This window comes from Cryptotermes secundus, unplaced genomic scaffold (genome assembly GCF_002891405.2).
Source record: "Cryptotermes secundus unplaced genomic scaffold, Csec_1.0 scaffold873, whole genome shotgun sequence".
NCBI classification, from domain to species: Eukaryota; Metazoa; Arthropoda; class Insecta; order Blattodea; family Kalotermitidae; genus Cryptotermes; species Cryptotermes secundus.
This window is the reverse complement of record NW_019739229.1, coordinates 2,096,238-2,119,673: the sequence shown is the minus strand read 5'-3', so window position 1 is coordinate 2,119,673 and position 23,436 is coordinate 2,096,238. Positions and strand designations below refer to the sequence as shown.

General features: G+C 41.9%; 1 protein-coding gene across 1 annotated transcript in view; it reads left to right on the top strand.

Annotated features, from left to right (window-relative positions):
- LOC111871793 (hemicentin-1-like) overlaps positions 1-23,436 on the top strand; it is a 475,354-nt gene that overhangs the window by 154,121 nt on the left and 297,797 nt on the right. The window contains exon 2 of the mRNA XM_023865137.2: positions 10,114-10,194. Coding sequence (XP_023720905.1) covers positions 10,114-10,194 — 81 coding nt within the window. The remainder of the gene's footprint in view (positions 1-10,113; positions 10,195-23,436) is intronic.

Genomic DNA, 23,436 nt, shown 5'->3' with positions numbered 1-23,436 from the left:
CTGTAGCTTAGGAATGACAAATATGAAGATAGATTTGAGGGTTTCACGGCGGTGACTATGAAGAAAGCAGTCTTCTGGGATGTGGCACCGTGTAGATGTGGTGTTAACCGACATTTCGGAGTAACGTATCGCCTCCATCTTCAGGGTTGGAGGAAAACTCAGAAAATACTCAAGCGGTCTGCTTGTACCTGTTCTCACGGTCTCTTCGCTTGAGTATTTTCTTATTTTTCCTCCAACCCTGAAGATGGAGGCGATACGTTACTCCGAAACGTCGGTTAACACCACATCTACACGGTGCCACATACCAGAAGATAGATTCTAAAGGGTTCTGAGGATGGTGCATAATAGAATTGCTGGGTTTTCAGGCATTTTACTTCGTCCGGTATTCTAGAAAATGGGAAACATGACGTTTCTAAATATGGATCTGCTTCTGTCCTCACATAAAGTGGGAAAGCACCTGCTGGGTTAGCTCTTTCTAAGGGAACGAACTGAGTATCTTTCTCCCTTCACCTGAGGACGGAAATAGGTCCAGTTTCCGAAACGTCGTTTTTTATATTTTCTAGAATACCGGACGAAGGAAAAAGTAAAAAAACCCAGTAATTCTGAAATATGAAGACGTTGTTTGCAGTATTTTATTCATGATTTTGAACAGTGTGTTTTCACACAAGTGGAGAAGTCTCAGATACGACAGTTGAGTGTGATAAGTAGCTCTAGGTACATTCCATCTATTGGCCACCTCTTAGGCCGTGGCATAGCTCAGGTGGTTAGTCGCCGGCTTCCCACCGCGGCGGCCGGGTTTCAAGCCAAGCTCAGTTCATGTGGGATTTGTGGTGGACAAAGTGGCACTAGGGTAGGTTCTCTCCGAGTACTTCGGTTTCCCCTGCCAATTCTCATTCCACCGACTACTTCACACTCATCATCTATAAACTGGGGCTGGTACAATAGGCCAGTTAGTGGCCGACGTACCAAATGGACTCAGTCTCATCCCACCCCAAGAAACTAAATAAGAACTAGCTAGTCCACGTCTTGCCAGACGCATTTAACTTCCCCCCTTTAACATCTACAGTTACTGCTGTGATCCATGATTTGAGTTCATCCACCACGTTCACTCTCTGGCAGTACATCTCATCTTTCACATGGCCCAAACAGGGAAGTCCAGGAGAACGAGGAGGCCACGAAATTTATCTTCCTGCTCCTATCCATTAGACTGGGAAATTTCATGCTCAAACAGTCACGGACAGTGTGAGCAAATTGAAGAAGTGTACCGTCCGGTTGAAGAACAAGATTGTTAATTTTGTTGTTGTTGCGATGCGGAAGAGCAGTTTTCCAACATATCTAGGAATGGACTGCTTAAAATGAAGTTCTTATAATAGAAAATCGGTCTGATAACTCATTCATGTTGTCAGCTCGCCATACTTTGAATGTAGACCTACGTGTTCATGTTTCTTCTGTGGAAGGCTCACTGCCGCAAATGACACAGTTATGCCGAGTGACGAGTCCAGAGACCTGAAATGTTACCTCACCAGTGAGGACATTTGGCAGTGCCAGCAACTGGTGACAGCGAAACTGAGCTTAGGAATACGTACACTGTAATTACCATCATCGTTATAGCACCTGTTTTCGTTCGTGATCTACAGGTGTCCGAAATCCTGGCACCACGTAACTACAAGGGCTATTGTAGAACAATACAAAACAAATTATAACACTTACCGTTACATGTTGCTGCATCAAAAGTCAACAGAAGGCGCAGTTCCATTTACCTACAGAACAAAAACAACAGAAATACATGTTATACCTAGGAAAAAATGTTCATCATAGTAAACACTTTTCCACAAGTGAAAATAGTGAAACACTTGAACTATTATCACCTCGAATTAAAACTTTATTTTAATCTAAGAAATTTTTGCTTTTCTCGAAAGGGAATTAATAGTGTGAGGCAGCTTATCTATAAATAATATCTGCGGATGGACTTAAAATCCCAAATATCTTATATAAATAATGAAATATCAAGGTAAATGTGACAATGTGGCAAGACTCAATCATTTATAAATTTTATACATTTGTAATAAATAAGTAAACTGCACATTAACATCTACTATCTCCATTGAAGATATTTCCATAGCATTCGTTGCGTTGTGTTGACAAATACAAATCAAAGACTCACGCACCCCTTGAAACACTGCGACAATTGCATCGGTAAGACAGAATAGAGATTAAGTAAGTCGCATATAAAGGATTTGTTTCTGTGTAGTATCTAGGACCCTGATAAACCCCTAAACTGCCCATTACTTGTTATGACGCCAGAGTTGTTGTACTGTGCCTCTCTTGCATCTGATTTACAGGCCACACACACGCACAGAACGCCTGAATATATTCTCATTCATTGTACGCATGCGCTGGAGGGGAGATAAGAGTAAACACAATTTAGATCCCATGCCATGCAATAAATTGCCACAACCTCCCAGGCGCCTCTCCATATTTACGGTTTGGTTCATGTTGCTTATGTAACTCGGTTACGGTGTTTAATATTACGTGATGGCTCCACAATTTCTGACAGTGCTGGCGATTATTCGAACAGCGCTGTAGCACTCTCAGAGGAGTAAATTATCTTCCAAATGCAATGTTGTCCTTGTGTCTAAGGATCAAATAACAAAGACGCATAAAACAAGGTTGAGATGACGCTTTATGGAAACAGAACACATGATTTTAGCTCCCAATGAGGGAGTATACAGTGAAGTCTTCTCGGGGGAATAACCTTATCTCATTCTGGAAACGGTGGCCGACGTTGCAGAAAGTGTCTGCTGTAAGAAGCAGTGTTCGTTGCTGCGTCATGTGCTTGCTCACTACGCGTATGTAATTGGTCTCCAGGATGTTGAGTCTACACTTAAATAATTAAAAAGTTAAGTTAGTTTTAATGGATTGTTACAGCATTTTATTCTGAGAAAGTTCAGTCTATACTACACATTCAGTACTTATTTTAGTATTAAGTTTTGTTCCTATGCCTAAGCCGCCCTAATGGACTCTTCAGGTGAAGGCTTTAAACTGAACTTTTCTATATGTAAATGGCTGTATGTATGGGCTACCTCATCTGCTTTATGTAATCACCACTAAGCGAACAGTGGAAGTCTTCAGGAAGGAAATGAGTGGGAAGTGAATGTGGGTAATGCTTGCTACCATTCAGTCCAAAACCTTTTGGCTGTTCTTTTGTTGTATGAAAACGTAAAAATTAGAATACACAGATATATAATTTTGAAGAAGGTGTTTGAGAACAGGGTGCTGAGGAGAATATTCGGAGTGAACAGAGATGAAGTGACGGGAGGTTGGAGAAAACTGCATAATGAGGAGCTTCATAACTTGTCCTCTTCAGCAAGTATAATTTGAAGTACCGAGTCAAGGAGGATAAGATGGGCAGCGCATGTAGCACGAATGGGGGAAAAGAGAAATACATATAAGATATCGGTAGGAAAGCCAGAAAGAAAAACATCACTAAGGAGACGAAATCACCGCTAGGTGGATAATATTAAAATCGATCGTAGAGAGGTAGAATGGGGCGGTATGGACTGGATCGATCTGGCTCAGGATAGGGACCAGTGGAGGCCTCTTGTGGACACGGTAATGAACCTTCGGGTTCCATAAAATGCTGGGAAATTCTTGAGTAGCTGCACAAGTGGCAGCTCCTCCAGAAGGGTTCAGCTCAATGGAGTGACTTACAATTTTCCCCGTTTGTTTCCACAATGAAATGCAAATTGCAGGCCCTTGTTATGAGATGGGCTTGTAATAAACGTGTTGCTTCGAGTACACCCATTTATCATGCATTCTGTGTTGAGCGCGGTGAGCTACGTAACAGGTTTCCGCAGTGCAAACTTGTTGGCTGGTGAGGGTCTAGCAAGCAAGTGTGATGCAGTCCTTAGTTAACGTAACGACCATATTGAACCTGGATTGGAATACTCCAAACTCTTGGGGGATGAAGGTAACTAACTTAAAACTTATCCATGTAGGGAGGAACTTCACCATTCAGCCTCGAGGAAAGCCGATAGAATAGTCTACATAGGATTAGGGGAACTCATCTCGGGCGGAGGCTGAAGTTAGCTCGAGGAATCGAGTAGTGCATTTCAAGGCGTAAGGTGGAATATCAGGGGAGACATGCAACCGTGTACTACATTCAAGTTCTTTAAATAAGCGCTGCATTTCTCGTGTATTAGCAACACGAGAAATAAATCATGTGTACTTCCGTGGTGATTTACATTTCTCTTTCTAATGGAGATAGAATTTCGGGAAATGAAACCCCATAAAAATTAAAGGAACACACTTGTTCCGGACGTTGGATCACTAAATTGGTATCACCCTAATTATTATCACGTGTTTATGTGTGTGAATATAGACGGGGTATAGATCGGCAAATGGATTTATTGACCACTTATTGACCACTCGGAACTACAAGCAGCTCTGCTGCTAACCTTCGCACTTTACAAATCAGCACAGCACCCACTAAGCATTTTTACAGCCTGCCGTGTCTTCTTCAGCCATTCTCTAGTAACGGTCTCTAACAGTGGAGATTATTCAGCTTCCCGCGCTCAAGTTCTATTTTCACTGCCTCCCGTGCAGAACTCTTGTCTGAACCGATAACTGACAACTCTCAAAATCATGTTGCTACTGACTGACAGTCAGTCAGTCAGTCAGTCAGTCAGTTTTAGTGTCTAGCCTCATCTGAGGCTCATGACCAGATGTTTATTACTGTTTTGTTTCTTGTGTGGTGTCCTCTCTGATGAAAGGCGGGTCTGTCTTTTGTATATACTGCTGGCCCTTGGCAGCGCAGTCTTGCTCGAGTCTGAGTCCTTTGGGACTCGCGACCATATTTTACCTTCTCAGATTTGAGACTTCCTTTTTCGTCGTCTCCTACACCTCGCAGGGTCACGGTGGAGGTATTCGACCCCGCCTCCACACGTGTTGACAACTCTCAGTTAACTTGTCTTCCTTGTAACCATTTTTTACGTACCGAGTAGAAAACACCGCTTCCAACAACTATATTGTTATGTTCGCATGAGTTTCCGCGGACACGTGTTTATCGATCCGTTGACTGGAAACGGTTTGCCTAACACCACTGTTTATTCGCCTATTGCATAGGAACGGCTGTACGGGCTTTATTATTAATGTGTGTTTCTTACGGGCTTCATAATATAACCAGAAACAAGAGCATGAGAGTTTGCTTCATAATATCTTCCCAGAACCAGTTGTTCGAACGTACTGTGAGGCGAGCGGTTGCACGCATGTCGGATGTGGTCCAGCCAGCAACATGTGCAATGGATGGGTTCCCATGCACTCGCTACTCCCAAGTACTTAAATTAATTAGGGTGCCATTTTCATGCAAAATACAATGGGGGGAAAATTTCTGGTCGTGATTAACCTATTTACATTGCACTCACGTGGGCAGTAGAGTTAAGTTCGACGCGGCTTCTGCCTGCCCACTGGAAAGTTGATAATGTGGCTTGTTCCAGGACAGGCTTATGCATGGATACTGGTGTGTTAATGCTCAGAGTATAATAAATCCTAGATTTGAAGGGCAGCGATATAACGGACGTCGGATTTTACGGACAAAATTCTTTGGTAATTCCCCGTTATTCTCCAGCTGATATGTCGGCAATTCCCCATTATTCTCCAGCTGATATGTCGGCAATTCCCCATTATTCTCCAGCTGATATGTCGGTAATTCCCCGAAATAGTCTAGTTGATATGTCGTGTATGTGTACTTCGTTATTCGTGCTGAGAACGTCATCCGTGTGTAGTGCATAGATTATACCGCAAATTAAATTTGTGTTGTATTTGGTTTGTTCTGTGTTACAATTTCTTTTATAATACGCCATGGACAAAAACAGAAAAAGGATAGCCTTGAGTGTGAAGCAAAGGTTAGAATTGATTGAAAAATAAGAAACTGCAGTATTCGTCACACGTGTTTGTGAGGAATACGGACATTTGGACTTAACGGAGATCCCTCCCCCCCGTTATTCCCTTAAATCGAACATATACTGTAGTTATGCAAGGCTCCGACAGATGTCATAAATAGTTTCCACCGGATTGCGTAGTATGTGTCCGTCAAGTGGAAATATATATCTTCACTACAGTTCGAAAAGTTGCCCCTGTGCGTGCAAATTTGTCTAAAATTTAATAATTTACTGTCATTATAAAAAGGATAAGTGAAACGTACAGGACATTTTTAACCAACTTTCCCTATTTTGAATAATACATTAAATCCTCGGAAGAACAAATCACCTACTTTCTTTGATTTGACACGGACCGTATATAAAACTACGCATTCAATAATTCCTCTATTTGTATGTTGGATTCGCTGCAGTGGAAACATGTTTATGGAGCCGTTGCCTAGCAACGATAGATGAGATACACACACAAAAAGGCGACCTCATATGCCTACTTTAATTTTATGAAAATGTGAAAAGAATGATAAAATAGCAGGCTAATGAGGTCGCCTTGCTGTCTGTGTGCCTATACGTCTGTATGTATATCCTCCTACCGTTGCTAGGCAGCAACGAATAGAGAGGCATGAATAGAAGAAGAGTTGGACACGTCTTTTTCCATGTCGTTCATATCGTATCACAGGAAAGTAGGTGATTAATTATCCCCAGGGCCGGTAAGCGAGGGAGCGCTCGATCCAGTTTCCTCAGTAGAAAGGGGATTCACCAGCAGTAGCCACACCCCCCCTCAAATCGAAGAGGACGTCCCATTTAAAACACGTAGAAGTCATGAAAAGAACAAAAACATGGCCATGGGTCCAGATGGGACCCAAACTAAGATTAACTGTGCTGGCGAGTGCCAGCAGCGATTTACCCGACCGACCAACTGACTGACAGTTCTTCCCAGAACTTCTTGTTGTTAATTCCGATATTGCTAAGAAGGAGCTTCATAGCTTGTACTCTTCAACAAATATAATTATAATGATTAAGTCAAGGACGGTGAGATGGGCAGGGCATGTAGCACAAATGGGGAAAAGAGGAATGCATATAGGATATTTGTAGAAAGCCAGAAGGAAAGAGACCACTGGGAAGACCAAGACGTAGGTGGGTCGATAATATTACAGTGGATCTTAGAGAGATAGGATGAGATGATATGGATTGGATTGATCTGGATCAGAATGTGGACCAGTGGAGGGCTCTTGTGAATATGGTAATGAACCTTCGGGTTCCATAAAATCCTGGGAAGTTCTTGAGTGGCTGCACAATTGACAGGTTCTCAAAAAGAGCTCAGCTCCACGAGCGAGTGCGTTGATGCCGATATTGCTACAAAGTACATAAAATGAAGGCATAACTGGGAGATTTTGTCTGTCCTTTTGTGTTATTTAATGTCTGAACGTAGTGTACGGATTTCTAATAGATATTTCTTCTCCCCAATGTACGCATTTCCTTTAGTCACATTTTCTCCCTTACCGGAACAATTTACAGCCCCCAGATTACACGAAAGCCGACTGTAACCTGCCCGCAGACATGGCGCACCGCGCAAGTAGTTGTGCGGGCGACTCTGTAGGCTGTGTTGAATGAACAAGATGTATCCAGTTGTTGCGGTTCTATGAGGTTTCGTTTGACGGAGCCTCATATAGTGATATGACGTACTTGTATCTGGGAGCTGTTCGGCTCGAACTTATGTCGGGCAGCTTCCTCTTTTCCCTCAGTCCCACCAGGAAAACTCTGGGATAGTTTGCTGAATTAGCCATTACTGCTTACTTTCAAATTCTTCACCAATCTATCTTAGCGTTCGACTCCGTACATCTCGTGACACTGACGGCATCTTGAATAAAGCAGAGAGGAAAGGAGCCGTGTGTCGCACAAACTATATTTCTGTTTTTATTACGTTTTTCCCTTCACACTTTTAGTGCTGACAGTAAACATCAAGTTCCACTTCAGGCATATATTCAAGCCTCTCTCTCTGTAAAGTTTTCTCACCATCGTTCTTGCGGTTGCAATTGGTCTTTTATGGTCAGCAGATTGGAGTCCACCCTTTCCCATAAATACTTAACATCGACTGCGGATAACGATGGCCTCGACAAGAAGACAGTATGGACTGAATGACAAGTCTTGGGAATTTTGTACGAGTATCTTCTCAACTCATGGTTGTGTTTCTCGGGGATTGCGATAAAACCGTTAGGTGTCATGCCATGAGTTTTATAGTAGTCGAACTGTGTGCATCTCTATTGCACTGCAATCGAAATGAGGCATAACCTGCTAATTGCACATCAATCAGTGTATTAGGCAAATTGGTTCTGCTGCCGAGTGCATGTGTGTGTGTATGTTGTTACATTTGCATTGTATCCTCGCTTGCGGAAGCGCACTGAATGCGAGAACAATAATTTAACTCCACTGCAATGCGTCCAGAGGGTAGGGCAACTGCACTTGCTGCTCATTTCCGGTCCGCCAATCCGCCTGCCCTTCCGGTAGCTCTGTAAGGCATCTTTCTATTTTAACAGAAATATGTACTGCACTCAAGTACGTCGTAGGGCGCGCGATAGCGCAGTTGTTTGAGGTACTAAACTACAGGCAGGAAGGTAGCGGGTTCGATTTCCGTTAAGTTCACTGGATTTTTCAATTGTCCCAATCTTTCCAGCCCTGGGGTCTACTCAGTCTCTAACAGAAATGAGTACCAGAAATCTTCCTGGGGACAAAGGACGGCCGGCGCGTAAGGCGACTTGCCTAGAAAGTGTGGGAGCCTCGACGTCTCACAATCCTATGGGCCTCAAGGGCCTGTTACATGGATAGAGTTACCTTTCGAGTAGTTAGTACATTTTATACTTGTGTAATTTTATATCTTATATAACTTACTGTCTTCTATGCCGATCACAGAGACCGCGCCGGCTCAAGTATGAAAGACTTCGCTAGCTCGAACGTTGGGCGTAGGTTTGAATTCCATTCAAGGCATGGATATTTGTCTGCGTTTATTCTGTTTGTGTTGTCCTGTGTTGGAAGCGGCCTTGCTTCTATATAGAAACCAACGCGCAGTAAGAACACAACGAACGTATATACGACCAGACAAGAAACATATACTCCATATTTTAGGATTATACGTATAACGATACATATTGTGAAAATTGCATACCTAATATAGCACGCATTAACAACCCGTACATCATAGAAACTTGTCTTTGGGTTCCACAAAATTATGAAGAACAAAACGTGGTGCCCTGAAATGGATACGCAGTCAGGATAAAGACTTCTATGCTTCTGGTGCCAGTAACTTGCTAGCTCTGTTGAAGTTAATGTAGATTATCGTGAATTTCTGTCATGTCTAGTGAGAAAATAAAACCAATGTCAACTTTAAACCACCATATTTTTGACATTAATATTGTATATAGAATCCCACTGTTCATGTGAATATTTCTCCACCAGAATTTAGCACTCTGAAAATAGTAAACTGAATTTTGAGTAAATTTACGAAGAGAAACATAGACGGTTTTTTACTCTTATAAATACAAACCACTCCGTCCAATGTGACATATAAGTTTTTACTACATGAAAACTTATCTCCCTTACATATTTCGGTTCTTACGGACCATCTTCAGAGGGAACATCATGATGGCCCGACAGGACCGAAACATGTAAGGGAGATAAGTTTTCATGTAGTAAAAACTTATATGTCACATTGGACGGAGTGGTTTGTATTTATAATTGTTAGTGTGACGGACCAGAATGAAACAAATCAAAGTTTTTTTACTCGTTTGCAAATGCAGTGATAGCTGTACAGTATAAACAGTAACAGAGGAGCAGTGCATGAGGTTCTCACAGCGGTGGTTATGAAAATCTCTGTCTTCTGACTGCCGGATTTTTGCTTGACTCATACTTCAATTCTGAAATGGAATCGACATGTTCCTCCAGAACGGACTACATGGCGTTTTGCCCAGGAGATAGAACTCTTGTAGACAGCGACGTGGCTTAGCAGCTCAGGTGACGGCCTGCCACTCGTGTCATTCTCGTCTGAAACACGTTGATCTACAGACTGACGGTTTTTGTGACCACTGGGCAAGCTCAAGGAATACTCTGTGGCAACAGACGAGAGATGTAAGTAGGAAAATAAGAGACAGGAATGATTAATGGGTCTGGTCTTATTTGTTCACAGGAGGAGCTCTCTGTTGGCCTGTCGCTCTCTTCCACTGGTTCTGCCTTGTGGTAGCCCGCGCTGGTGATCCTCTTCCGGCAGGTATGACTTTCAACTGTCTCTAACTGGAACAATTGACAAGCGTCTTTCTGCAAGCCCAGCTTCCTTTGTTTCTCAGTTTGCCTGTAGTAGTAATGTGTTAATATCAACGAATGAGTGTCTTTCCTTTGTTTGTATTCCGTAATTAGTGGCACGGTAGAGCACAGCAACATGACATAGTAAGCTACCCTTACGTGTAGCTGTTGTGACAGCGACTTCAGCTACTGTTCGCACCTTATTGCAGTCATTTGTGCGACCGGGTCGTTCTGTAGGCAGTGACTTAGTGAGCAAAAGGCAGGAACACGCACATGTATGTAGTCCCCGTTATATAGCACATCACACCGTTACTGCTCTGACAACGGCTTTAGGTTTCAGTAGCGATTTATAACAGAAACTGGCTTCCTTGCGTACATCGTCAACAGTACTTCGGTGCCACAAGGCATGGTAAGCTATCCTTCCATAGTAGCCCCGCCGACAGCGTCTTCGAGCAGCTTTTGTGCCCTGTTGTAGAGAACCATTTTATTCCGTAAGACCAAACCGTCTCTTAAATAGCATCGTAGTTTATGGGCATGTGGGAAGTGACACCGTAGGTTAAATTAGAACGCGTCTGTTTCATATCTCAGAATGATGTAATCTTGATGCGGCCATGAGAAACAACAGTACCATTAGTTTTTGACTTAAGAACTCTTCTGCAGTATTACCCAAAGAAGATAGAGATAGTCAACTGTTATTGCCAATGGCAGAACTTAAAGCACAGCGTAAAAAGACAGGTAAAGAGGAGCTTCACAGTTTCTGTCAAAACACCAAAAGGGACAGAGGAGAAAGCTACTTTGAAAGGTGCTACAGGGATGGCTCGTCTCCGTGGATCCGTGAGATAAAAATGAACCGTCGTGCCTTCGTGTTAATAAACCGCATGAGAGCAGGCCACTCCAGTTTTAAAGCAAGTTTAAGTAGATTTAATATCGTGTCCACAGCTGAATGCGAATATGGTGACGAGTTGGAAACGGAGGAACATATTTTCTGGGATTGTAAACTCTATGAGGACTGAAGGACAACAATAATGGACATATTGTCTGAGAACAGGCAAAAAGAATACCCACAATCAGTTGGAGTATTCTTAAGGCTAGAGGGAAAATTTCGTACATGGCGTTTGTTACTTCATAAACAAAATTCCTAAATTTATTTAAAAAAATCATATGCACAAAATATTAATAGTATGATCTTAGTAACAGTAATAAATTTCATTTAAGAGAGATGTTCAGAAATCGCGGGGTGACAGCTGTAATAGAATAAGATGTTTATAAGAATGTGCTGCAGAGGGCCGAACGGGCATTGCCTAGGTCTTTTTTCTATAAATATTTTTCTTTTCAAATAAGAAATTCTGCAGTACGAAGGCTGTACAGAAAGTGATGAAAACGGCTTCAGACACTTGGTACGTTTTTATGAACTGTGACGATTTGAGCCTGAGAAATTTGAGTGCGATTCTGGGCCATTAAAGTTTTAAAGTCGTTAGGCTCAAAACAAAGCAGTGTGGTTAGCAGAATAAGGTACAAGTGGCTGACTACTGGGAAAAGGGATTGTGTGATATTTCTGTAGACAGTTAAGCAGTAATGTGTGTCTCTTGTAGTACACTGTGCCCAGCGGTAGTGTTAGCCACAATACAGACGCCTGTGGAACAAGGTTATTCATGTTCTGGGAGGCGGCGTAGTGTTGTTGACTTCATTTCGTCATCAGAGGAACTAATGTCTGCGCGGAATTGATACATCAGCAGGTAGCGCCTCCTGAGAATGTACGCACAAGTCTTATAGCCTCTGATTCTTCTGATTTTATCTGCTAGATCCCTTGATCACCCGCATCTAGGTGCTATCCTGTTTATTCCGTTTTTTGACCTAACTTATGATACCGAGATTTTATTAAAATATTTATTTGTTATCTGTGTGTGCTTATCCAAAATACCTCATTTTAACGCGTATTTATTGAGCGCAAATGATGAAATTTCTTTAACGACGCAGAACCGAAATATGTCTGTTGCACGCATGTCTCAAATCCCTCTTACCTGTGAACTTGGCCGCGTCATAGCTCAAGCGGTTAGTCGCTGGTTTGCCACCGCTGCGGCCCGTTTTCGATTCTGTAATTCTTTTAACAATTACCGTAGGTAAAAACAGCTAATTATGAGAAAGAAAATCCTTTTTTATGAACAATTTTGGCAGAAGTATCACGAAAGAATGCAATTCAACAAAAAAGGAAACAAAATATTATTTCAAGCATACACAATATTTTCATAAGAATATTTATTGTTTCTAAGATACGTTGATATATGTGAATATGTAAGAATGCAATTATGTCCGTGTCTGAGCTGTTCCTATGTGTCTTGTTGCCCACATTTCAATCTGACGGCATACAATCAACCTTTGAAGTGAGAATGTTGTGTTTTGAGTGCTGGACCAAGGGCTCTATCTAATTGAGATCTGGAATTGCGGTTTTTTTTTTACTTTGCACATCGTCCGTTATCCCACCCCAAAAATAGAAAACACAACGTTTCGGAAACTGGATCTGCTTGCATCGTCAGGTGTGAAGGAAGATATGTACTCTGTTAGGTTCCATAAGAAGAGCTAACCTCAATCACTGGACTTGTGGTCCAGTGGTCCGGTGATTGAGGTTAGCTCTCTCTAAGGGACCCAACAGAAACATGTCTTCCCCTTCACGTGAGGACGGAAACATAGTTTCCGAAAAGTTGTGTTCTCTAGTTTTTAAAATGCCGGACGATGGACAAAATGCAAAACCCGGCAATTTTGAGTGTTATACACTTTTCACGATATATTTTTTGGTTTGTATGTAAGTCCGGAGCGCTTACTCTTCATTCTTACCCTTAACTTTCATTTCACGGCCAGAGCTTGAATACATGAAAACGCAGGAAGAAAGAAGAATAGAAGGAACATGGACCGAAAGGGAGAGAAGAGGATTTTTTTGTAAGAGTGTAAAGCCCCCAAAAAGTCCTTAGGCTTTTTGATGTTTAATAAATGCGTTTTCTCTTCACGTCACGAGGCCCCTTATGGGACAGTAAGCCCAATATGCAACAGCAGTGATGAAAGGTAGGATTACAGCCTGCTTAAATCTTCTGGACGCTTCGTTGCTTATGCATTTGTGGAGTCGGTAATAGACGACGACGACGCGCGGGATTAGCGTCATGTTACGGACGCAAAGAAGGCAAACCATGTGAGACTGGAACTCGGCTATGCCATAAGCTTCATTTTATCATCATCTGCTGCTAGGATTGTGTACAATCCTCTTGTCCGTGCCTGTGTAATCTCCATTTTATTGGTCTCCCAGTAATTTTGCCGTCAAATATAATTCAAGAAATGAGAAAAATATTATCCTCAATTCTTTCTTCAGGAAAATATGAAGAAATTTAAAATTAAAGTCTTTTCATATTTACAATGTTGTGTGGTACATGGCTATCACATCAGAGGATTAGAAGATTCTACCCTGAAGATGGAGGCAGCAGACTCCTCCGAAACAATATCAGTGCGGCAGAGTAGAAGTCGCCACCTCCCGGAATGGGATCTCGGTATTCAGAACCAGGTGAAATGAAACTGAAGCCCCACTTGTTAACTGCTGGCAATAACCCTGATTATCAGATAAGCGCAGGATTCTTGCAAGTTTTCCTGATTTGTCAAGCGTACGTTTGATAATGACGATCACTATGGTCGCGCGGTCTAAGGTACGATCTATCTTCGCTCGCTAGAACGCTGGGATCGTGAGTGCGAATCCCACTCAAGGCATGGGTGTCTGTGTGTGTCTTCTGTGTGTAGATATAACAAACAGACAAAATCCGTGGCTTGCAGTCCGCAAGCGAACTAAACCGACCGAGCGACCGTCGCTTGTCGGCTAAGTTAGTGCCAACTTTAGCGGATAGAGGGTGTCACGTGGTCAGCGCAGCGGATCCCCCACAGCCGTTAATCTCGGTTTTCTTGACCGCAGCCGCCGTTTGTTATAAATAGCTCCTCAATATCCTCACGAAATTGAGTGGACCCCGTTCCAGACCCACCACTTCTCAGAAAATCTGGTAGCGCCGGGAATCGAACCCGGAAACTCTGTATCTATAGCAAGGAACTCTGACCACTAGACCACAGAGGCGGTCATAGACTGTGTATAGGATTAAGAAATTGAAAATAGCGGCCAAGGTTTCCAAGGGTTGTTAAGCCGTAGATAGATATGTAGGCAGATAAGCCAGATAGATTAGACAGACAGACAGACAGACAGACAGACAGATAGATAGATAGATAGATAGATAGATAGATAGATAGATAGATAGATAGATAGATAGAACTTTATTCATTCTGGTCCGTCACACTAGTTAGATGTTATAGAATGATTTGACACCGTCCATTGCGACTCAAATGTAAATTTATATGATGCCTTTATATGCTTCGGTCAGTAGACGACCATCCTCAGAAGGCTAGGAACATGCTGAGGAAACTACTATTACATTGGTCATACTACATTAAACTGAGTGCCTCAACACACAACGAGAATAGCAAGGGCCTAACAACTTGCAGATCCTTAAGCAACTATAATAAAAAAGTGTAAAACACGGCCCGGACCTCTAAGGACGCCAATATCACCCCAGTCTCCCGTTGACAGAAGAGGCACGAAGACAAGAACCTTAGCGGTTAATGATTTTAAATATTAAAAATGTTAGCAACTTTTAATTCAACAACAATTTGACTTAATTGAAGTCTTTCTATAAAGTAGATTCGTAAGAGGCAGATCCATCTTCTCGTCAGAAAGGATGTTACATAAGTAGTATGACCGCAAGGGTTCAGTTGAAGAAATAAACCTCTATTCCTGGTCTCAAGGGGCTTGACGCCAAGACGAACTGATGGTGGAAAACTGCCGGTCGAAAAGTAATTCTGACTCTGAGTAAGTTCGGCTCGGAAGCGATTCAAGAATTGACAGTTCTAATTGGAGGTTAGCAGTTTGAAGCCAGTTCATCCCGGGAGCTACATCTAAAGGGAGTACTGGCTGATGCCAGCGGTCAATGTATGAGGTTCGCGTGAGATGTCCGCCACCATGCGAGGCGGTGACCCCGAAAGCAGAGGATCATCCGCTGTTGGAAGCCGCTACCAAACAACGTGACTGAGGACACTAATCTGTATTTAATAGTTATCTGTGAAATGTAGTCACTAGCTTTGAAAATGTCCATTAAATATTATCAATACAGAACCCGTTTGCAGTCACCCAAACGCGTGACAGTACCAAGAGAAAAAGTTTTCTCTAAGAAATAGCTGTACAATGTTGATTGTAATTTTCAAATATCTCTCAACTTTAGAACTTGATTGACAACTTTAAGAGTGTCTGTATGTGGCAACTCAATTACGTTATCTGCTAGTTCTATGTCTTTCAGTGTGCACTCAGCTTTGTTCGTGCTTGTTACAAAGTTCCTAACTGCCTGCTACACTTGCAGTTGCGGCATTCAGAAGCCCGGTTTTGAGGAGGAGCGACGTGCATGCTGGAAACAAGTCTGGCCACAAGGTTCTCAAGCGGGTTACTTCTGTGAAATGACCACTCATTTAACTATTTATTCTTGCTTTACTGTCCTTGAATTTCGTTACTCTCTTAGCCATTCTCCTTCATTATTTTCATTTTGTCTCCACTTCTTCTTCTCTCGTAAATCATCATCTACATCGATATGATCTGCACCTTCCCACTATTCTTCTACCTTCTGGCGTACATGAGAAAGTTTGGCGAACAGTTAGGGTTCATCCTCTTCCCATGCCCTAACTGCTTTATTTTTATATTTTTAAAATCTGCTACCGGATGTTGGGTTTTATGTAATTGCTTCAATTTTTGGTATGTTCTGATTCTCTATACCTCTGTACCGGTAGGTGACACGTCATTCTTCAATACTCTTCGGTCTTTCACTTAAATTAATAGACATTGGCGTAAAAAAAAAAAAAAAAAGAATTACCGAAAATCATCATGACCTGAAATGGCCTTTTAGGTAATCATATTTTCTAATCGTTTGCTAGGCCCGTTGAGAGGGAGGTCAGATGGGACGCAGGTGGCATCGAGCCAGCAGGTGAATATATACGTACATTTTCCTGTGGAAAGGGGAATGAGAACCATGAATTAGGTACAGGTTTTTTCGTACATAAGAGAATAATTTCAACAGTTAAGAGGGTACATTTCATTAGTTTAGGATATCATACATAACACTAAGAGGTCTCTGGTGTGATATCATAGCCACGAATGTTCATGCCCCGAAAGAAGATAAAATTATTGATATAAAGGACAAATTCTACGAAGAACTAGAACATGTAATTCAAGAAATTACCTAAATACCATACCAAAATTTTGTTAGGAGATTTCAGTGCCAAAGTATGGGAGGAAGACATTCTCAATGCAGCAACTTGGAATGAGAGTTTGCGCAAAATTATTAATGATAATGGAGATAGAGTAGTAAATTTTGGCACACCAAAATTCTTATTCTCAAAAGGACGATATATTTGGATGGAAGGGAGCTGAAGTGACAGAAAGTTGGAGAAAACTACATAATGAGGAGGTTCGTGACTTGTGCTCTTCGCTAAGAATAAACAGAATGATCAGGTTAAGAATAATGACGTGGGCAGGCCATATAGCACGAATGGGGAAAAGAATATATATATGTAGGATATTGGTGGGCAAGCATGAAGGATAGAGGCCATTAGGAAGACCAAGGCATAGGTGGGTGCACAATATCAAAATGAATCTTAGAGAGATTGGATGGAGTAGTATGGACTGGATCGAACTGGCTCAGGATAGGGACCAATGGAGGGCTCTTATGAGCGAGGTAATAAATCTTCGGGTTTCATAAACTGCTGGGAAATTCCTGAGTAGCTTCACAATTGGCGGCTTCTCAAGAAGGGCTCAGTTCCATGAATGAATATAAGAATGCTAATTGTAAATCATGATGATCAATGAATATAGAAATGTGTAGTAATTCAGACAGGCTTGCATGAGATTAACCTGTGCCACACTGCTTACTAAACAGCTAAGTTTGCTTTGCGCGCATAAAAATGGAACATGGAGTAATATATTTATCTGTATCATTTGTGACACATAGAAAAAAAAAGAACATTTTAAATTCCTTTTATATTACAAATTCCTTGAAAGCATTAACGTCACGTTGTGTGAGATGTTCACAATTTATGCGAATGTTTTGGTCTGCTAGCGAGTCCCCACAGACCATAAAAGTATACTGGAAACCGGGAGCGAATGACCTCAGTAAGATATTTTTTTCCTATTTAATATCGTTCAGGCTTTCCAAGAATATTCAAGTCTCATTTTCTGGAAAGCCACAGTTTTAATGTATATACATATATATAAATAAACTGCACTTTCATTTGATTAACTGTTATATAACATACGTCTCCTCGGAAAGTCTCTTTCGGGTTTAGACCGTTTTCTGAAGTGTTAAAAATATGGGAAACGCGGGTATATGAGTACAGCTATTCGTCTTGTGTCATCTTCTGTTCCAAGAAATATAAGAAGTTAAAATAATTTTAGATGACAGAAATAAATCAAAATTACATTCACGATAAAATTATGAAAAGATTAAATTTGTATAAATGTTTGCTATCCTTCAGAATCCCCCAGTCTCCTCTTTTAATATCTGAAAGCCCCAAAATCTAAATGTACAGATCAAAAACTTTGCCTGTTATATGGTCCCGGGATCTGGTCGCAGCTTATTCTTGTGGAAGTGAACAGTACTGTAGATGTAAGTTTTGAGGTTTTCACGGCGATGACTATGAAGAAAGTCGTCTTCTGGGTTTAGGCGCCGTGTGTTCTTCGTTTTGGCCGACGTTTCGGAGGAACGTATCGCCGTATCGCCTCCATCTTCAGAGCAGTTGAATGGCTTGGAATGCAACTGCTCTGAAGATGGAGGCGATACGTTCCTCCGAAACGTCGGCCAAAACGAAGAACACGGCGCCTAAACCCAGAAGACGACTTTCTTCTTAGTACTGTAGATGTTTCGCGTATAGTTTCTGCCTCCTTCGTGACAAAAATCTTTCTTAAGTAGATTTACAATTCATAACAAATAAACCTCAATCATCCTACTGATATTCTTTAAGGGCGCTGTATGGATTGATTGTATGGAGCGTCGGAAGATAAAGTGAGTTGGAAATTGTTTTGACCGAGACGTTCCTAATAGAAGTACTACCCAGAGATTTGTCTGCTGTAGTTCACTGCTTTCTTCCTTGTCTGTTTTCTCCTCCTAATACACCTGCAAACAGCCCTGCTGCCGTGGATCAAATAGAACGAGGCAACTTGTTTTTCAGAGAGGATGTGCAAGCGAACTATAAGTGAAAGACTTTTGACAGTTAAGCAGTTAAGATGACGTATTTAATTAAGCAATGTATAAAATACTGTCATTTATTAGAGTGACTACAGACAGGGTACTGGATTTGTAATTGGATTTATTGACCATTTATACATATACAACTCGTAACTACACTTTGTAGATCATTGTAACACAGAGACTAGTGTCCTCAGTGTATTGCAGGCTCCACTAGCCGTTGTCTAGCAACAGTTTCGAACGGTAGATGTTCCCCTTAGTCTGGGTTCCCGAACTATCCCCGTGCTTCAGTTCCCAGTCTCTGAGAGCAACGGCTTACAACGACTGATCTGCAGTTCTCTGACAAACTTCCATGCCGGCGCCCATTGCACAAAAACCTCCTTGTCTTCCTTTCACATACTCGCTAAATTACACACTCCAGATATCATTGTAACTACAGCACAAATAAAACGTTTTTCAGTCTTCACTAGACGTTTCCTGGTAACGGGACTTAACACAGTCCGCTTAAATGTTTACCGTCCGACACACACCTCTTAAATAAACTGGCTCTAAACTGACCACACTGATAAACACTCGGCACTGACCGCTTAGAAAACATAGCTCTTCTATAGCTGTAGTTCAACTGTTGCTTCGGAGACGTGTTTACCGCGCTGTTGCGGCGCGGACTACAGAAAACACCGCTTCTATCAGTTCCTTTTTTGTTGCGTGTTGAGTATCTGCTACCCAGCAACGGCTGTTGTTGTTTGTTTCGAGGACGTTGTCTAGAAACGGGTCTATACATCAAGATACTAACACAGCTCATCTTAGAGCACAATAACCACCATCGCCATAAACAATTTAAGATAACAGAATATATTAGGTCACTGGATTTTTCAATTTACGTAATTCTTTCAGCCCAATATGGCCCTGGGGTCGACTCAGTCTCTAACAGAAATGAGTACAAGGAATCTTCCTGGGGGTAAAGGGCGGCCGGCGCGTAAGGCTGACAACGTGACCGTCATCTGTGAGCCAATCGTCTAGACTCTAGACGATGTGGGAGCCTCGACGTCTTACAACCGTAAGGGTCTCCATCGCCTGTTACAGGGATAGCTTTACATCTTTTTTAGATTATTGTCGCTATTCAGAGAAAAAAAGAACAAAACTGGCACAGCCTACACGTTGCCTGCAATCTCCAGAGGTGGAAACCTGCGACTCAAGATAAACCAAAACTAACGTTGGTGGTCGTTACGCTGGGAGGCAGCGACACCCCGAACAGTTTTGAAAACCAGCGAAATAGAATTTCCTAAGCGATCTGTTGTGGCGAGACATCCCGAAGACTTCAGTTTGAAGATGTGTTGCGAGGCTTGGCCGGAAGGGGTAGGAGGCAGCAGCATGCTTGCAGAAAGCAGAGTCAGAAATATGGAAGAGGCCAGGTCTATACACAGTCATACATTCGAACCGGTACAGGGCTGAGGTAACCACGAAAATTCTGTCACAATAGGCAGTGTCACGGCCGAGATTCGAACTGAGCACTTATCGAATGTTAAGACTAGAACATTACAATTAGACCAGACTCTTCCACAAGTCTGTCATTCAAACTGACTGTGCCCTTTGTAACGTCGGTATACCCCTAAATGTCTACACACACCAACCCTGAAAACATAGGCGTCACATTCTTCGGAAAGAACGGCAACCATCTACGAGACTACTTTTCACCCTGAAGATGGAAGCAGAATGTTACTTGGAAAAGTCAGTAACCTATTACTAGACTACACTATGTCAAATCCGAGATCACGATATGAAGAATCAATACAGCGCGGAGCCCAAAACTTGTGCCGAATCTTAATTTGAAATGGAATCATGCATTTTGGATGAAAGTATGACGGTGATGCCTTCAGCCTCGGGGTACGGTGGGAAAACTGGAGAATTTCTGCCACTGAGTCTTTCGGACCGCGAATCCATTTGAGGCTGTGGCGACGCTGCTGCTTCCTGGCGACATCTGAATGCATTACAACACTCTTAACGAACACCTGTGAATGGAGCTCCACTGCCTGTGTCAGGAACAATTTAAAAGAATTGAATCCATCGAAGCTTGAAATAAACGGAGCCATATTTTATCGAAATCTGTCACCAAAACTCAGAATGTCAACTGTCTTACTTCGTGTCACGTCACGCGAACCGCATCTGTTTACCTTATCGATTTACGGCAATGTCTTCACTTCTTTCAAACAACTTTAATGGTTTTGTTTCTTTATCGAAACCTTCCCAAATTAATGTGTATGCAAAGAGGTCGGAAGATTGTGATTAGTTACGACATTCCGTGAGTTGAAGTGTACAGGATAATTCATTCAGAGGAGGCTCAGAATTAATACGTCACCCAGTAATTTGGCTATGAAAACGAAACTTGGAAACACTGTGCACTTTGCAACATTGACGAGGTGTCTGCCTGCACAGTTCGCGCCATCTCATTGCCACGTGTAGGGGTTTTGCGCTTGACTTGTAAGACGGGTTTTTGACTGGATGATTGGATTTATTGCAACTTATACATTCACAGCTCGGGACTACAAGCAATACAGCGTCACCACTGATCCACACATTTTACAGTTCAATGTTACACACGCAGTAGGTTTCTCAGTCTTCACTAGTCGTATTCTGGCAACGGATTTCGTAACAGTTTCACGGTCGCTTCAAATCACACATGAGGTCATCTTGTCACGGCCTACTTCCCTTCTTCCCAATCACATTAGACTGCCATCTCCAGAACTCGACCAAGTTCTCGACAACTCCCCAAACTTCGCTGTTCATCCGATTACTGAACACTTCTTTATAACTACTGCGCACGGATCACGCAGAAAACACAGCCTCTGTTGTTAAGAAGGCTTGTTTACTAATTCTTTGCCTAGTACTGAACGTAGCATTGTTGCGGTGGTTTGCTTCGGCGGGAATTATTTGTTTTCTTTTTGCTTTTGGGGAGACCACTGCACTGTCCACGTGTCCATCGCGCTCCCATGCACGTCAATTTTTAGTTCTATCTCGTGACTAGTCGTTTCACTGTTTTGCGGCTGTTGTAGTTTTCATGTGTCGTATTTTCTTGTGTATGTGTCACTAGTGCGGTCTTTTCTTCCATCAATTATTACGTGGTTTATAAATGATAGTTCTGTCTCTCCTTCGAAGTGAATCTTTTCTTACTACCGCAGAGTCTCATGGCTGGACTGAAGATACCGTCCGTCACAATAACTGGACAAGGGACTAAAACCAGTCCCGCGACAATTCGAATATATAATCTTAGGTGCTTGAGAGACATTTTCTATTGAAGTGTGAACGTTAGCTAGGCCAGGATTCGCAAGGCGGCGGTCATGGCCTACACCTATCCCGACATTTTGTGTCAGTATTGCTCGTATGCCCTTCTCCTATGCCCGTAGAAGAAGCCCAGCTCTGGCTGAAATATGTTACCTTATTCTCGGTAATAATTAAATGAAGGCCGCCGTAACATGAATTTGTAGGTATGCATGTGTTTAATAAATAACTTCCCTGTTCTGTAATATACAAATTTATATTTATTTAGAGTGTAATTAATTGAAGTGTCGAAGTTTTTGTTCTCTGTCACAATTCTTACCACATCTATGAGGAAGCAATTGCTCAAAATTTTGCAACAAAACATCTCAATTAAAAAAAACAAAGGACAAATTAATCGAGTTTTCTCTTCGTTTAAATTGGATTTGTTTGTAGGCTTTGAGTCATGTATTACACAATTTATGTATACTCGTATAATGAAGTTCAGTTTAATTTGTGAAGAAACAGGGAAGTCATAGATTTTAATTTATTTTGTACATCTGACTTCTGACCAGTTTGAGAAAATATCGTCACCTAACAATAAACAGCAGCGCTTTAACTTAACGTTTGCTTATTATAAGGGAAGTGTGCATAGTGGTCTCGTTCGTTTCATCAAACATACAGCACCATCGGGATTACAGACTGTCACTTCTTTTTCTCATGTAACCTACGGTATGTTTCTTGCATATACTCCGAAGGCCGTGAATGTTAGCATTTCTTCTGCCGCAAGCACTTGATGTTGTAGTTCTTCTGCGGCAAGCAAATCACAAAACACTTCACGGTCTCTGTTTTATTTTCCCTTGCAATTCAGTAATATTCGAAGTATTGTGGCATGTAGGCACGTTGCCAGGCAACAACCTCGAAACAACTAGACAACGTTCCGTAAACAGCAATAGACAAACGACGTCTTCTGTGCAGTCCGTGTAAATATATAATGAGCAGGAAGGTTAGTGAGGAATTCAGTCAATTAATGGAGTGGAGTGATTTTGTAGGTTGGTGGGTGAGTTAGTTAGAAGACTGTAGTTTAGTTGTTGCGAGCTGTTACCGTTAGAAGCCGGTAGCTGAGGCCGGGGACAGTTCGGGAACCCAGAGTAAGGGGGACGTCCGCCGTTGGAAGCCGTTACCAGACAACTGGTGAAGACACAGCAAGCTGAGAAGACTTGTGTGTGTGCTGTAGTGAACTGTAAAGTGTATGACTTAGTGAAACGATTATAACTATTTGTAGTTACGATCTGCAAGTGTTCAAGAAATCCAATTACGAATGCAAACCCCATTCTATAGTCACAAACGTGACAACTGATGTCAGAAAATAAATTCTTAATTAACACGTTTTTAAAGTAGAATCTATTTTGAAAACATCGACAAAATAATTTTTCATTTCATATGAAGCGGTATTTATACCAACCCGATGTGAACCAAAATTAATCCCGCCATACAACGTTTGTTCAAAACTCACGAATACTGAATTTAATCGCAATCAGTTTGGTAGTTTGTGAGGTGAGAAAGACAAACACACCCTCTCTTTACTGAGCCTTGAATTATTCATTTGGTGCAGAGGACGGGAAATAAAAACGTAAAGACGATCTAGTTCAGTC